The following is a 15,913-nucleotide window of genomic DNA, read 5'->3' as shown; positions in this document are numbered from 1 at the left end:
TCATGGGTCAATAGGATTGGCCACATCAGAAACATCTTATTATGGTGTAATTTACACGTAACAAATACGCTGCATCGAGTCGTTACGGTTACGTCGTGCCTAATAGAGTGATCTGTAGTAGTGACATGAAAATATTATCTTTAAGTCACTTTAGCGATGATTTCTTAAAATTTTGAATTGAGTATATTGCATTTCCAAACACCCGATTAGTTGGAGCATCATTATATATAGTGAAATCATCGAAATCGGCATGGAAATGCTTATGCTGTGTGTAGAAATGCCTATAGTTTGAACAAAGCCAACAATAGTTATTCGATAAAATGACGTAAATGCAAGAAAATATCGAGGAATTCCGCAGAAACTTAACGTGAACGAAACACGCACGCTGACGTCGAGACGTCGACGCATGCTGCGCCCATATCGCTCGGTCAAGCACTGGCGGCGCCGGCGGACCCATCGACGCCGGCGTCGGCGGCGTCGACGATGCTGGCGTGAGCGGCGTTGCTCCTGAAGCAGCTGAAGCGGCAGATCTAGCTCGCCGGCCGGCGCCGCCCTCAGGTCAGGGCGCGTAGCTGAGCTTGATCATGGATCTTGCGATTCTGCCAGAAGAAAAGCGATCTGGCTGCCGGCGTACGTACTCCCGGACGATCGGCAGCGTCCTGTTGTCCCTGACGAGCGCCATGTCGGAGGTCAGCACTCCGTCGCCGTACGCCAGAGCGAGGAAGAAACTGTTGTCGAACTTGTACGGCGAGAACACGTCGAGCCTCTGCTGCCACTTAGGGTTCCTGACGCAGCTCTGCTCTGCTGGAGCTGCTTCGAGAAGGTGTCGTCCGGCCGGCAGGGTTTGCAATGGCAATTTCGGACTGAGATTTCCGAAATTTCAGAAATTTCGGTTTTGCCGGTAGGGTCCGGTAGCAGTGACTGCCGCGCAAATTTTTCAGTCAAATTTCACTAAAAATTTTGCATGTCATTTATATAGTTATGAAAAAATTGAAAAAAATGATAAGATAGATAAATATGTGATATATCACTTTACAAAATATGCATGTTCATGATCTTTATAAATTTTAACAAAAATAAGAAATCAAACTTTGTTAACAATAGTCATGCTCACGATCTTTATAAATATGTTCATAGTCATGTTTTTTAACTTATAAATCAAATTTGTTTTTTATGTTTGTGTAGTGATATATTACAAATTAATCTATCTTGCAAAATTATTTTTAAATTTTTTTATAATCATATTTAGATGACATGCAAAAGACGATAAGATATCCTTTGATATGGATTAAAAGGGTTTCCCCGTATAACACACATTTATCTCCCTCCCATATGCTTGTAATTCTATTCTTTTACAGTGTACATATATATACCATGTGTTCTCTAGCATCATGTACTTACCACCTTGCCAGCATTACACCATACATACATACATGTTTACACCGTCATCATCGATCAGGTATTCAGGTGCATGTCAATCGTCATGCATGAACCTATATATATATACGCATGCATCATCAGGTATCCAGGGCCTTCAAGCTCGATCTCGTCCTACATGGACGGCATCGCGTGCACCTTGGATGCGCGCTCGCGCGCCAAGCTAGCTAAGCCGCGCCGGAGAGAGCTCAGCTCAGTTCGCCTCCGCCACCTTGCACTGCCTCGGCCGGAAGTTCTGCTCCGACAGCAGCCACGTGACGAGCCGCTGCAGCCGCTCCGCGCCAGGGCCCGGCCGCAGCAGGAGCGCCGTCTCGCTCTCGCCGCGGCCGGCCACGGCGGCGGCGCATGGGTCGACGTCGCTTGCACTGCTGCTGCTGCTGTTGCCGCCCCCCGCCGCCGCCACCGCCGCCGCGGCGCCGCACCAGGCCCCGGGTGCGACCATGCCGGGCCTCCGCGACAGGACGTCGGCGTCGATCCTGTCGAGCACCGGCTCGTCGCGGCGGAACTTGCGGGCGAAGGGGGCGTCGCTGGCGAGCATCCGGTCCCAGTCGCCGGCGGCGAGGTAGTGCGGGTGCTGCATGGGCGGGTTGTCCCAGGAGATGAAGTGGAGGTCGCTGTTGACGGTGGTGTTCTTGAAGGCGTCGGCGTTGCAGGCGACGGTGTGGAAGTAGCCCTCCGGCGACGAGATGAAGTTGGCGTAGTACATCAGCACCGTCCGTGGGAGGTTGTCCCACCCCCAGATCAGGTACTCCACGAACGGCCGAGATAGCACCATCCACGCAGACCCTGCAAAAACCACAACACCAGACTTAATTAGTTATTCCCACATTTTAGTGTTTAATTCTGATTAGATCAATAGAAAAAACAGATATGCAGGTGTAAAAACGGAGAATTTTCACAAATAGGACATTATTCCGAGCGTGCGTGCACTGTCTTAAACGCGTGGGGGTGATTGTTTGGTTTATTTAGAAAAAAAATCCAACGATATATTTATAAATAAAAAATCAATAAATATTTGATCTTCATGATCTAAAAGCCAAAAAAACTAAAATCTTCCTATCATAAATTTTGAATATCAACCGCTTGCTGGTATGCATGCGGAAACACTTATCATGTTTACATGAAGTGGATTAATCGGAGGTAAAATCTTCTATAATATTAAAGTAAAAAATTTAAATTTTAGCTTATAAGTAGAAGTGAAAAAATGAGGCTCGCAACATTTTATTCGTGAACACGAGAAGATCGAGCTACGTTTTGTGCAGACAAAAGTGGAATGAGAAAAAGGAATAAGGCGAAGTTTGCACAATAAAACTGTGGAATTTATTATAGGATGGAGCGTATTTAATTACTGATTTATAAAGATAGCTGAGAAGTTCATTTATGTCATTTCGCTAACCAACTATCGACTTTGACTCTTTGAGAGAGAGGAAGAAAGCAAGAGGACATCAACTTCCTTTGATACAGAGAAAATAATAGTCCAAATTAATGAATCTAATATTCTAATGAATAGTAATATGGTTGCTGTTACCCAGCTATTACATTTCATTTAGTTTTTTGTTGGTTGTGGTTGAGAGGTGGTCATATATCCTGCCATATTATTCTGTCCTGTACTATTTATAAATTAATAGTCTCATATAAAAATCTGCCCCACTATTTCTTTGGACCGAAAGGATTTTACAATTCAAATCAAGCTTGCACTTTATTAAAAAAAAAAATCCACACAGCCGAACTACGGGAACAAGTCAATGTCATACATAAACAGTGACACATACACCCATAAACAAGGGCTTTTTAGCAAGTACATTGACATAAACATAATTTTACATAGATTAATTAATCCAAATACTAGCAACTACTTATGTGCTTACAAGAGACCATGATGATCACACCATAGAAAGAGACATGGTCTCCACTAATTCAGAACGTACAAAACGATCACCTTATTTCTAGGAAGGGCCACTATCCTGATTCCTGAAATCTGTACTCTAGTGCACGCTACTAGTTCAAACAAGTGAAGATTGAAATATATATTGGCATGAGGTATAAAGAATGTCTGAAAATCATAGTTTTCATCAGGATATGATTTACAAGATCAAGCAATCCTGTTCAAAGCTTAATTACTATATGGAACAAGCAAGCAACACCACCAAGTTCCAACCAAAAGGAAGGAACACTGCTGAATGCCTGCAATTTAACAGTTGCAATTCTATTTTTGAAAATTAACTGCCGTTTTTCATCCCATTGAAGGGCTTAAAACAGTATCATGCTTTCTGAAAAAATTACACCACTATATATCATACCAATCAAGCAAGCATACTAGAGCACAAATATACCATACCAGTGAAGAGTTTGAAAGCTGTCGGCAAGCTCCTCCTCTCGGGTATCCAGAACAATTCTCCCTTTGTCTTCATGTAGAGCCCTGGGTCTACGATCATTGGCATCGCCCTTGCAAATCTGACAAAACCACAACAGTGTGATGAGCCATTTTGTTTTAATTATCAGCTAAGCACGAATCGAGAATGATGGATATGGCACTGTTCTTCAGTTAACAATACATACGCTTTCCAGCCAATGTCGCTTGTGTGATCGATGAAGTTGAGATCACGTGGCAGCTTCGAGAACACATGCATCAAATCTGCAGGAAGCAATCGATCCATCCAGCCGAGTCCAATCAAGAACAACAACAATAATTTTCAGGAAAAATGCATGTGGCTGAATTGAATTTTGATTCAACTTCTAACGGCACCAATTTAATGAGTCGGAATGATATGATGGTTACTGATCGAGTTCAAGATTGAGTAGGGTTTGATATTAATGGCGGCAGGTGCGGTGGGGGAGGGGGGTTTGGATGTGTGTACCATCCTGCGTGACGAGCGGGTAGTCGGAGGCGGAGAGGTTGATGAACCAGTCCCAGTCGGCGCCGCGGCCGGCGCCGCGGCCCCAGAGGAAGGCGGCGGCGGCGTGCAGCGTGGTGGTGACCATGGTGGGGCCGCGGTAGGTGACGAGGTTGGCCTTTAGGATGACCCGCACGTTGGCGGCGGCGGAGAGGACGGGGTGTGCGGCGACGAAGGTGGCGAGGTCGGCGCGGTCGGAGTCCGGGGCCTGCGCGTCGAGGTGGAGGATGTAGCTGTTGCGCGGGTGGTAGAGCGCGAGGAGGCAGCGGCGCAGCATCGGGGCGTCCCCGGCGGAGCCGGAGATGAGGTAGGCGAAGCGGGGAGGCGGCGGCGGCAGCGACGGGGGTGGTGTGGCTGGTGTCGCAGACGAGGACGACAGGGTGGACTCAACAAAGAGCGGCGGCAGCGCGCGGCGGGAGGGCGCGAGGAAGAGGGACGCCGGGCGGAGGTGGTGGAACGGCGCCGCGGGGGAGGCGGCGAGGAGCAGCAGCAGCAGCGCGGAGACGGCGCCGGCGGCCACGGAGAGCAGCCAGCGGAGGTCGACGGCGGCGGCGGCGCGGGGCACGGCGTGGGCGTCCATGGGCGACGAGCGGTACGTATGCGCGGCGCGACGCGGCGGAGCTCTAGCTCGGCTCGCCGGGGGCTCCGCCTTATATGCATGGTGGCGCGGCGCGAGGGGGGGAAAGCGCGAAGGAGGTTGGGGTCTCGCTGTCACCACACCACCCCACCCCACCGAAGCGATCCGCGGCCGCGCGGCGTTGCGTTGCGTGGTGGCGCGCGTTGGCGAGAGAGCCCATGCGAGAAGAGAACGTGGCGTGGCGTACGTGTTCGTACGGGCCGGGGAGGGGAGGGGAGAAGGGTCGTGCGGGCGACGAGCCGACGCGCGCGGCAGTCGCGGAGAATTTTGGGGTGGGGTGGCGGCGACATGGGAGGGCATTACGTGGGGAAGTGGTTGCCGTGTTGAGCCGATGGGCAGCGTCGCGGGGATTCGGTGACCGCGCTTGCGTCAGTCGGCTCGGGGGGGGGGGGGGGGGGGGGGGGAGCAACTGCTAGCGGCCATGCCAAATGTTGGGGTTTTTTTTTAGAGAAGGGTACGCAATCATTTTTTTTATTTTAGAAACTCTATAAACTTAGTTCAAATAAGGTACGTAACCATTTTTTTATTTTAGAAACTCTAGAAACTTAGCTCAAATAGGGGATCTAGCCCCTCAAATACTCAATCTAAAATTTATACTCATATGGAGATTTGAATTCAGGATCTTGGGTGTTAATTAGATCACTACAGGTTACTCAGGTCACTGTAACCACTAGGGGCATGTGTGTTACTCAGATCACTGTAACCACTAGGTTTCAGATCACTATAACCACTAGGTTCACATGTCAAATGTTGCTATGGTTCGGTTGTGTTCGTTTGCTTATAAAACAATAACATTATCTAGTTTTCTTAACAGTTATTTAATATAGTAAATAATAAAATTGAATTAAAAATCTACTCTATAAAAGTTTGATAACAAACTCATATACACAAATTTTTCGTAAAAAAATATCATTTAGCAGTTCAGCGAATGTGTAAAAAACCGATGACTAATATGCACATAATCTACGTGAAAGAAGGTAGACTTCCTCCGTCCGATTATAACGCCGAGTTCATGGACTGAAACTGCCAGAAACCATTGAAGTAATTAGTATAGGACTAATTACGTATTGATTATTTTAAACTTTAAAAGACCAATAGATTTGTTCGTGGTTTCGAAGACTTTTCTATATAGAGATGACATTAAGTCGGGTTTAGGGTGGGTTTTGTAAAAACCACCCTGTCACAAAACCTATGACCATAGAGCAATTTTACCATTTTTAAGTAGTACCGAGAGATACCATATTTTTTATATGTAAAATCTGGTACCTCCTGATACCTTAGATACTAGAAGATACCAAATTATACATAGAAAATAGTGGTATATCTTGGTACCTCCTCAAGTATGAAAAAAATGCTCATGACAGTAAGCTTAATTCATACATCTTTGTGGGTATAAAACTAAACCCATACCATTATCCGAAACTCAATAAGATCGCTTTTTTCCGGTGGGTTCTCTTGTCATCTCTCTCCTGTGCCGTCTCTCTAGTAGGTGCCCTAATCGACAGTAGGTTAAAGACCACCGACCTTTTTTGATGGGTAGCAAGTCTGAACTAATATAGGTACAACATCCACAATCTATGTATAAACGGTATAAAAGACATGTATAACAGTATAATAAATAATAGGCAGTACAGTAATCTATGTTTATTCGGTTGGTAGTACTAGCTAGTTTCCGAGCCGTCATGACGAGACGAGGCAACTTCATTATGCGATAGCAAAACCAGTACCACGTGCATTCCCTAATTAACGCGAATGCTACTGATCTGTGGCCAGTGCCAATAAACATGAAGTCCACATCCCATCTTGGAGTGTTATACTACATTGATTTTTTTTTTCCCGTAGAGTTGAAGTTGTTCCAACAATACTTTTAGCCGAATAAAATCGACGAACAGAGACTTTTCACCTAGCTAGCTAGAGGGTCTGGCAGTTACGGAGCTAAGAGCATCCCCAACAGCTCATCTAAATTTGGTTATCATATCTTCGTTTGGATGATCATCTAAAACACTTTCATCCTTCATATCCCGTTGTACTCCAGCAGATCATCTATATATGACATCCTCTATATCTATTTGGAGGATTGAGGAGAGAACATCTAAACTCTCTCTTAATATGGATGATATCTAAAAATAGATGATGAGATAGATGTTCTGTTGGAGCTTAACTTTTACTCTTCATCCTCTATTTCTAGGATAGAGGATGAAATGGATGAGCTGTTGGGATGCTCTAAGCCAGTTAGCGTCTCTTACGGCTTCCACGTATTTATTTTCGGCCGACGGTGTTTTTGCACAGTTGCCTCACGAATAGCATGTAGCAGAGCCACACCTAATACTCCAGCAACTCCCATCATATGAAATGGGTTCGATGTCCAATTGTGAAATTCTTGGAAAAAGAGGATGAAGCGAAATATCGCTGCTACCATAAAACTTGGCACAAAGAAGAAGCCGGATTGCCCCAGTGGATAAATTAGGAATATGGGAAAAAATAGAGATCAGGCCAAATGGATAAACAAAAATTATAGAAAAATTAATTTGAAAATCATATTAATCTATTTAATACTCACTCCATCTTATTTAAAAAATTTATTAAACAAATAAAAAATAGTCATGAGTAAACTAATATTAATGTTTTACCATCTAATAACATTAAAAATATTTAATCGTAACAATTTTTTAAATAAGGAATAGTCAGAATTTAGATTCAAAATTTTAAAAAAATAAACTTATTTAGAACAGAGGGAGTAACTTATAGTTAATACTTAATTAATCATGTCTTAATCCATCGATCCTTTTTTTTTTTTAGGAGAAGATCCCAAACCCCTACCAGAGACAGACCTAATAGCCACTCGATAGTTTAGATCTCTTTTTCTCCTCCATTTCGTGCGTGCAGAAGAGGCACCAAGCGATTATGCAGGCAGACCGAACGTCGAGCTCGAGGCTATCGTTGACAAAATCACAGCCGGCAGGCCATGAGATCTCCGAGGGGATTGGATGCTTAAAAGGACTTTGATACTAAAAAGTACAATTCTCTTTCCTGTGATCCTGTCTGCAAAAAGTATGATTTTTCGAATAGTTGTCACCACCTCTGCACGATTTCAACGGGGAAGACAACCCAAGTCACCACCAACCGAATGATGAAGAAAGTGTGGTTGGTGACATCCAAGTACACACGTTCCATTCCCTGACAGGAGGCAGGACAAGAAGCTCATCAATTAACAACATTGCTCCTATAGTGCTGCCAATACGAGTAGGGAAAATTATCTTTGAGATGATAGCACTAATGAGTAGGGAAAATTACAGCAACAGTCAAAAAAAAATAGAGGAACACCGTGGAACATGATCCACTAAGGTAAAAGTTAGAGAATCTTAATGGCTGACATGTGAGCCCATAGACAGTAAGACTCACATGTCAGCAACCGGAACGGGCTCCTCTGACTTAAATCAGAGTAGCTGGCATGTGAGCATATAAGCGGTGGGGCCACTGTCAGCCACCCACGTCTCTCTAACTTAAGTCAAAGGAGTTGCGTCCGTCAGCAACCATGTATTGCTGATGTAAATTTTACGTTAGAGGAACCATATCTGAACACGGTACAAGTGATAACGTTGAGTAGTAGTCAACGAAGCAATTGTCAAATGACATATTTGTAAATAAAAAATAATTTGTGAATAAAACATTTATATACATATTCTTAATGATTCAAAAACTAAGGCTAGGAAATAAACTACGGTGAAAAAACATCAAAATCAACTCCCTATTTAAGGTTAAATTTTTAAATTTTGACTTATACTTATAAGCAGAAACGAAAAAATAGGATAGGTAGCTAGAATGTTCAGTGATGCGGTGAGTTTACTTTTGTCTTCTACAGATAGGCAAAAGATGAAAATTGAAGGTCCAGAAAAAAAGCATAATCCCATACAACTTCATTTATGGATTGTTGTTCCACTTGCTGCCTCCGTCCACAAATATAAAGATTCTTGACTATGGCCATCGATAGATCTCATCTTTTCATTTTCGTGGGAGGAGGAATAATATTAAATTCTCATGGAAATATGCCCGATCCTAAAGGCAAGCACACGGCTAATTAATTGTCGGTCATCGGAGTGCTACATTGCAGAAGCCCACATGAAAACTAAGCACAACCACCAGATACTAGTAACCACACACAGTCACACAGACGTGTCGTGCTCGTGGAATGCTGTACAGCAAGTGAGAAAGAAACCATACAGGAGCCATGTAAACGAGACGACACAAGAACGGATGGACGTCTCAGAAGCATAATGCATACAAAACAAACGTCATAACTGCTGCCAACTTCCCAACCCGTTTCCCTGAAGCCAACGACGAAGAGCCTGAAGGAGATGTACTCCCGGTGTTGGTCGCTGGTTTCTCTGTAGGACAGGCGTAGCCGCAGAGGCTAGGCCGGACAACCCGGTAGACGCCCTTGGATGCCAGAAGGAAGACGTCCTTGTTGCTGTCCTCGCCAAAGGAGAAGATGTAGCCCAGCGATGGCTGGGGGCTGCCTGACGCAGATTCGCAGGGTATCGGGGAGTTCTTGGAGCAGCTGAATGGCAGTAGAGTTGAGGTGTAGTTTCCACTGCTCACTGGGGTCTCTGTGCCGGTCCACATTGCTGACGCGTAGAGATCAGCATACATGTACCTGAACTCATGTGAAGGGGATAAAAACTTGTGATTTGTTATAGGTAATTTGCTCTGCAACTTGTAATTGTCAATGGTAAACAAAAATAGTAGTACTAGAAGAGCATGACTTCCATAAGAATATGAGAACTGATTAGTATTACATATCAGAGCTTTCCTTTGGTTAACTGACTGTGCAGCTTGTAAATGTAAATGATACACAAAGTAGTATTAGAGGATTGATATATAGTCATCAATCTTCACGTTGCTATTAAATCGTGTTCTTCAACGCAAGCATTGAACGTATGGTTAGGTTGCTATTGCAACTTGTAATTGTAAATGGTATACACAAAAAACTATTACCATGGTAACTTCCTTCCAAAGTGGGGATTGATGAATAAACATCAAAGTGAAAAAGTTCTGCAGGGCAATTCATACTTTTTCGATTTTTTTATTAGAAACATATCGTATGTATGCATTTGTTTCACATCTAATGCACAAACATTTTGCACATCACAAGGTCTAACAAAGTAAAGTTCTACTGTTTACTTGACATGGTATAGAAATATAGCATGTGCCATAATTGGTGGTGAAATATGCAGTGTAGAACTTGTTAATAAACTAGATACATGGAAAAAATTTTAGTCATGCTGCTAAAGCAAAAGATGGAGTAACTTTTTGTGCCATCTGCTCCAGATTACTGAAATGTATAAGAAACCAACTAATAGACAGTATACCTTCCATATAGGCAGGGATCAGAAGACCCTCGATAAACGAATCCGCCTGTAATTGATGCAGACCCAATATTCTTGTTGATATCGGAATGGCTGTAGCCCATAACAGGAAAGATAGCATTTATGGAGTTAAGTGAAGTATTCCCTCCAGGTGTCCATTCTGGATGATAAATATACGGGCCCTCATATGCGCGCCATCCGTAGTTTCCACCCTTTGAGATTAAATCTACCTCTTCATATAAATCCTATGGATGTATGTAAAGGTACAAGAAAATTAAATAGTCAGTCACAATGCATTTTGACGGTGATCAAACAAGGAAACTACGATCCATTGAAAGTTCCATGTTACACCCCAAATAATTCTCATCTCTTAAACTTAATGAGGAAACGAACAGTACTTAGTGCAAAACAATACCATAGATGACAAAAAACAAGGCAAATTCTTACACAGTTTTCCATATGTGAAGCTTCACAAAATATGATACTCGTATGAGGTTTCAAAAAGGCTTATTAAACATGTGCATGGTCATGCAAACCTTTAGAAAAATTGAAAAGAGTAATATACATGGCCAGTCCTTAAACTTGGAACCAGGTGCCATCTATATCCGTAAACTTAAAAATTACACATTTAGATTCTTAAACTTGGGAGCGGATGTCATTTAGGCCCGTAAACTTTTAAATTACACATCTAGGTCCGTCATCTTGGTTTAATGATTCATAGCCGATCTAAACCTCATTTGACTGAAGTTAACTCAAACGAGATTTGGACTGAGTATGATTCATTAAACCAAGATGATGAACCTAAATATGCAATTTTCAAGTTTACAGATCTAAATGATATCCGCTCTCAAGTTTAAGGACCTAGATATGCAATTTAAAAGTTTAGGATCTAAATGACATCTGCTCCCAAGTTTAAGGACCTAGATATGCAATTTAAAATTTTATGGACGTAGATGACATCCGCTCCCAAGTTTAAAGACTGTATTTTACTCAATTAAAAGAGCTCAGTTGCAAAGAAGAGATTTAAATGATTATGTCACATACACATGACAATATGAAGTGGTTCCCACTTGCTAATATTTCAGGATCTTTACCTGCCCAACATCTGCACAGTAGAAATAGGAGGGCCTCTCCGAATCAAAACTACATCTCCATGGGTTCCTCAAGCCCAAGGCCCAAATCTCTTGCTGTAAGTCACTATCTTCACTGAATGGGTTGTCCTTCGGAATGGAATAATTACCCCACAAGCTCTGATTAGTGATTTGACTCTGGGCTGAAAAGAAACAGATTAGTGATTTGACTCTGGGCTGAAAAGAAACAATACTACAAATATTAGGAGCAAAAATATAATGCATAATAAATATCTTCATATCATGAAGATGCAGTAATGGGCTAATGGGATATTCTACTTTTTCCATCCAGAAAGTTCCGAATGGTCAGTATATTCACCTGATAAAATAACTTTGGCTGACAATTGTAGCCAATTAAATAGAGCATTTTTTCCGTTCTTGAGTAGGTACCATGAGGTACCACTGTTTTCTATGTAAAATTTAGTACCTTCTAGTATCTAAGATACCAAGAGATACTAAATTTTATATAGAAAACAGTTGTACCTCCTGGTATCTTCTCAAGGATGGTAAAAATTGCTCAATTAAATAACATTACTCTAAAATAAAATTTTGAACGCAGATGCAAGATTGCAATTTACCTTTGTCAGCTCTACCTTTGATGATTTCAACCATCTCAAAAAACGCTAAAATCAAATAGTTATATATGCACCATCAAATGGTGTGATTTCTAATGCTCACAATAGTGTAGGCTGTTTCACTAGGATCATTAACTTAATACCTTGGCAGTTAGGAAGGAAAGAATATTTAACTATATATAGTGGGTCTTTAAAGAAATCAATTGTAAAATTTCAAACGGAATAATCGTCAACACCATTGTAAATAACAGTAACATGGAGATGAAACAACTACACATGAGGTCAAATTTAAGAAATTTTAATAATGAACAGACAATAAAATGACATTATGAACAACCATGAAAACGAAATTCATATTGCTAACTTACTTTGAACGCCATCAACATCAAGCCTCATAATTTTTCCCAAAAGTGATTTCTTATTTTGAGAGAAATTAAAAGGGTCGCCTTTGTTTCCACCATCACCCATCATAAGGTACATATATCCATCTTTAGGTCCAAAAAGTATCTGTCCCCCATGGTGAGCTGTATATGGCAGTCCCATAGTAAATATCCTTCTAACCTCGGATGGATTAGCAGATGTTGCCTAGAAAAAAAATCTAAAATGAGAATGATACTGAATTGTTAACTCAATGGTTTCTTCTTTTATTTGATACATGCTGCATTATGTCATTCAAAATAAGAGAACGCCAGGAAGAAGAATAAGGATAAGCAAAGAGCATTGATGTCAATATTTGCATAGAAGAGTATCGAAATGCATACCTCAGAAACATTTGATGATGAGACTTTTGCAGAATACTCTGAAACAACAACTTGGTACTGGCATGGCCGGGCACCATTGTCAGACCCAAGCTTTGAAGGATCACAGTTAACATCAGAATTACATGAACACCTACCAGCACATTTAGGTGACTGAGTTCTGTCACAATTATAAGAAACAAAGAATCGTCCATTGGTAGCAAACTTTGGATGAAATGCTATACCCATCAGTCCAAATTCAGAATCAAAGTGGACTTCATCAGTTAGATCAAGAAATGGGCTGGCTTCGTCAAGTTGTAGAGTGCCTCCCGAACCTTGTTCTGGGACAGTGGCCAACCATATTTTTCCAGCCTGGCTAGATAAGAAAACTCTGTTGGATCCATCAGGATGAGGAGCCATGTTCAAGTATGAACCATTACCGATTCTCTCAAGACATATCCCTTTAGGATTGGGTGATGGTTCAGTGGTGCTAAATGAAACTTCATTTCCATTTAAGCATACTGACTGGTTGTCAGATGTGCCGCCAAATGATGTACAGAAGTCATTTTCTGACTGCCAAACATCAGTAAGTTTTGATGATGAACTAGGTAATCCTGCACCACCTTGCAATGGAGGTTGAAAAGGAGAATTTAGTATTGTCACATTTTTGCATGTTTCCCAGACAAGTTTGCAATAGTCCTGTGTAGAATCCTTCGATTGGGAAGAACTAGCTGAAGTTGATCCATTGCACAGGACGGGAACAGTCCGAATCTTTGAGGTTGATTTGAACAACTCAGCTGAATATGGATTACATTTCTGGATACAAAATTAATAAACTTTTTAGCACTGGCATCCAAGAGCAACAAAATATCAGTAACTACCGGCTCATAGAAAAAATAAACAGCAGAAAATCTCTTGAAGTCGATGTCCTACATCAAGTACTGTTCATCACATGGCAGTCAGGCAGTGCTACAATTGTTACACATGGTATGAACGGAAAGCCCAATGGCTTTACCCACCATGCATGATCCAGTCTGTCCTTGTAATGATTTAGACATTTTTTTATTAGAAACAAAGGTGGTTTATATGAAAATTCTGTCGCTTTTTCCACCTCAGGTTCTTATATTAAGGCCTTGTTTAGTTCCCAAATTTTTTTCCCAAAAACATCATATCGAATCTTTGGACACCTAAATAAAGCATTAAATATACATGAACACTAAAACTTTAATACACAATTACGGGAAAATCGTGAGACGAATCTTTTGAGCCTAATCAGTACATGATTAGCCATATGTGCTACAGTAAGCAACATGTGCTAATGACGGATTAATTAGAACCAAAAGATTCGTCTCGTGGTTTTCAGGCGGAATATAAAATTTGTTTTGTAATTAGACTATGTTTAATACTTCAAATGTGTGATCGTACGTATTGATGTGACCTTGCTCCCAAAAATTTTTGAGAACTAAACATGCCCTAACAAGGGTATGGTCATATGAACGACTCTTAAATCGTATCAAACCTACCCAGCACAAGAGCCAACGCGCTAAAAAGTACTACTCCTACTTGGCTTGCTAGTTGCTACCTCTCTCTCTATGAAGTCAACAAGTGCTAGTGTTGGGCAGCTCCCGATGACTCATCACATACTGGGAATTGGTGAAGGTCGAAGGGATTGGTTGTTTTCCGACGAGAGCAGTACATGAGTTGGGTGTGTAATTAGAGATTTGGGGGCCGTTTGGTTCGTGGCCACATTATTTACTTTGAATGCTAACACGACTGATCAACACTACGATCATTCGTCAACATCAACATATCCTCCTTCTCAGGCAAAACATCGAACACTCTGCGTGCAACCGAAACAGCGCACCACGATCGACGAACACTAACAATATTTTCTTCCCTCGAAGGAAAGGACGGCCACGAGCACCCATGACACAACAAGCAGCGAGATTAGTAACTAAGGATAATCCCGTGCGTACGGTACGTACCGCGCAGAGGAGCGACTTGACGACGCCGGCGCACGCGGCGTCGGAGACGTTCATCGCCTCGAACTGCTTCCGCAGCGCCGCATCAGCCGCGGCACCGCAGCAGCTGCTCCCGTTGCCGCCGCCGCCGCCGCAGAAGCTCAGCGTCGTCCCGTTCAGCGCCACGGGCGCCCCTGCACCACGCGAGCAAGATCACGCACACAACCCAACAACAACAAAATTAAAAAAAAAAACACGAGAAAGGAAGCGCACACCGGATCAAACCCCGGCGCGGCGGCGGCGAGTCACACTACTCACTGGAGTCGGTGCAGAGCGGGAGGGCGCGCGCGGGCGCCGTGAAGACGACGACGAAGAAGAAGAAGAAGAGGAAGAGAAGCTTGCACCGGCAGCAGGAGGAGGAGCAGGAGGCGAGGAGGAGGGGCGGGGCATGGCTCCTCTTCCTCCCCATGGCTGTCGCCGTAGTCGGGGGCTCGCGGGCATGCCTACGCGGCGCCGCGGGGATTTATTGAGAGCGAGGCGATTTGGACTTGCCGGAGTAGGAGGGAGGCCGCATGTGGGAGGAGGGGGGCGTTGACCATTTGCCTCAGTTTGAATATTGTCGAGTTGGGAGGCTCGTGTCGGCTGCTCGGTGGATCGCGCACCGCTCTTTGCGGGCATTCATCCCGTAGATATAAAAAACCGGCCAATTGTTTCAAAAAATTTGCTCCTCAGATGAAGCTAAATTTTAACTTCCAATCTTTTCAAAACTTGCTCTATCGGTTCTGAAATAAGAGTATTTGTTGATTCTTTAGCTTAAAATAAAAATATTATTGTGTCTAAAAATAAAAAATAAATAAGGAATGTACGGGACTGTAGGGGTAAGTAAGGATAAAATGAGAAAAATATTACTCCCTCCATTTCACAAGCTAAGTCTTTCTAATCTTATCTATATTCCTATGAATGATATATTTATATGGATACTAATGAATCTAGATATATATATAAATTATATACATCCATTAATTGATGAATTTAGATAAATAATGGATGAGATAAGTAGTACGGCGAATAGTATCGAAAATCTTTATATTGTGGGACATGATTTAATTACTAAAAATGTTATTTTTTGTGTTTTTATCATAATTTGTTTTTTACCTAGGGTCTAAGTCTCTCTCA

General features: G+C 42.6%; 2 protein-coding genes across 2 annotated transcripts; both read right to left on the bottom strand.

Moving 5' to 3' along the window:
* Positions 1-1,263: 1,263 nt before the first annotated feature.
* Positions 1,264-4,911, bottom strand: LOC107303797 (beta-glucuronosyltransferase GlcAT14B-like). The gene is made up of 4 exons (XM_040522227.1): positions 4,296-4,911; positions 3,997-4,072; positions 3,776-3,891; positions 1,264-2,223 (listed from the first exon to the last, which is right to left on the bottom strand). The coding sequence occupies exons 1-4, from the start codon at positions 4,909-4,911 to the stop codon at positions 1,631-1,633; spliced, it is 1,401 nt and encodes a 466-aa protein (XP_040378161.1). The 3' UTR covers positions 1,264-1,630.
* A 4,184-nt stretch (positions 4,912-9,095) lies between these two features.
* Positions 9,096-15,352, bottom strand: LOC102701995 (HIPL1 protein-like). The gene is made up of 7 exons (XM_006651647.3): positions 15,056-15,352; positions 14,762-14,931; positions 12,801-13,592; positions 12,408-12,624; positions 11,429-11,607; positions 10,338-10,579; positions 9,096-9,622 (listed from the first exon to the last, which is right to left on the bottom strand). Exons 1-7 carry the CDS (start codon positions 15,204-15,206, stop codon positions 9,232-9,234), a joined length of 2,142 nt encoding a protein of 713 aa, XP_006651710.1. The 5' UTR covers positions 15,207-15,352; the 3' UTR covers positions 9,096-9,231.
* Between the last annotated feature and the right edge of the window lie 561 nt (positions 15,353-15,913).

Source organism: Oryza brachyantha, chromosome 3, assembly GCF_000231095.2.
Source record: "Oryza brachyantha chromosome 3, ObraRS2, whole genome shotgun sequence".
In the NCBI taxonomy this organism is placed as follows: Eukaryota; Viridiplantae; Streptophyta; class Magnoliopsida; order Poales; family Poaceae; genus Oryza; species Oryza brachyantha.
The sequence above is the reverse complement of the archived record's forward strand: the minus strand, read 5'-3'. Positions and strand labels throughout refer to the sequence as shown.

Excerpts from the sequence above, each read along its gene's own strand:
- LOC107303797 (XM_040522227.1), bottom strand. The coding sequence starts at position 4,911 with ATGGACGCCCACGCCGTGCCCCGCGCCGCCGCCGCCGTCGACCTCCGC. Across the intron at positions 3,892-3,996 it reads AGCGACATTGGCTGGAAAGC|ATTTGCAAGGGCGATGCCAA; the intron begins GTATGTATTGTT and ends TGGTTTTGTCAG. Across the intron at positions 2,224-3,775 it reads AGCTTTCAAACTCTTCACTG|GGTCTGCGTGGATGGTGCTA; the intron begins GTATGGTATATT and ends TGGTTTTTGCAG.
- LOC102701995 (XM_006651647.3), bottom strand. The coding sequence starts at position 15,206 with ATGGGGAGGAAGAGGAGCCATGCCCCGCCCCTCCTCCTCGCCTCCTGC. Across the intron at positions 13,593-14,761 it reads TCAAGTCGCTCCTCTGCGCG|AAATGTAATCCATATTCAGC; the intron begins GTACGTACCGTA and ends TTTTGTATCCAG. Across the intron at positions 12,625-12,800 it reads CATCATCAAATGTTTCTGAG|GCAACATCTGCTAATCCATC; the intron begins GTATGCATTTCG and ends TTTTTTTTCTAG.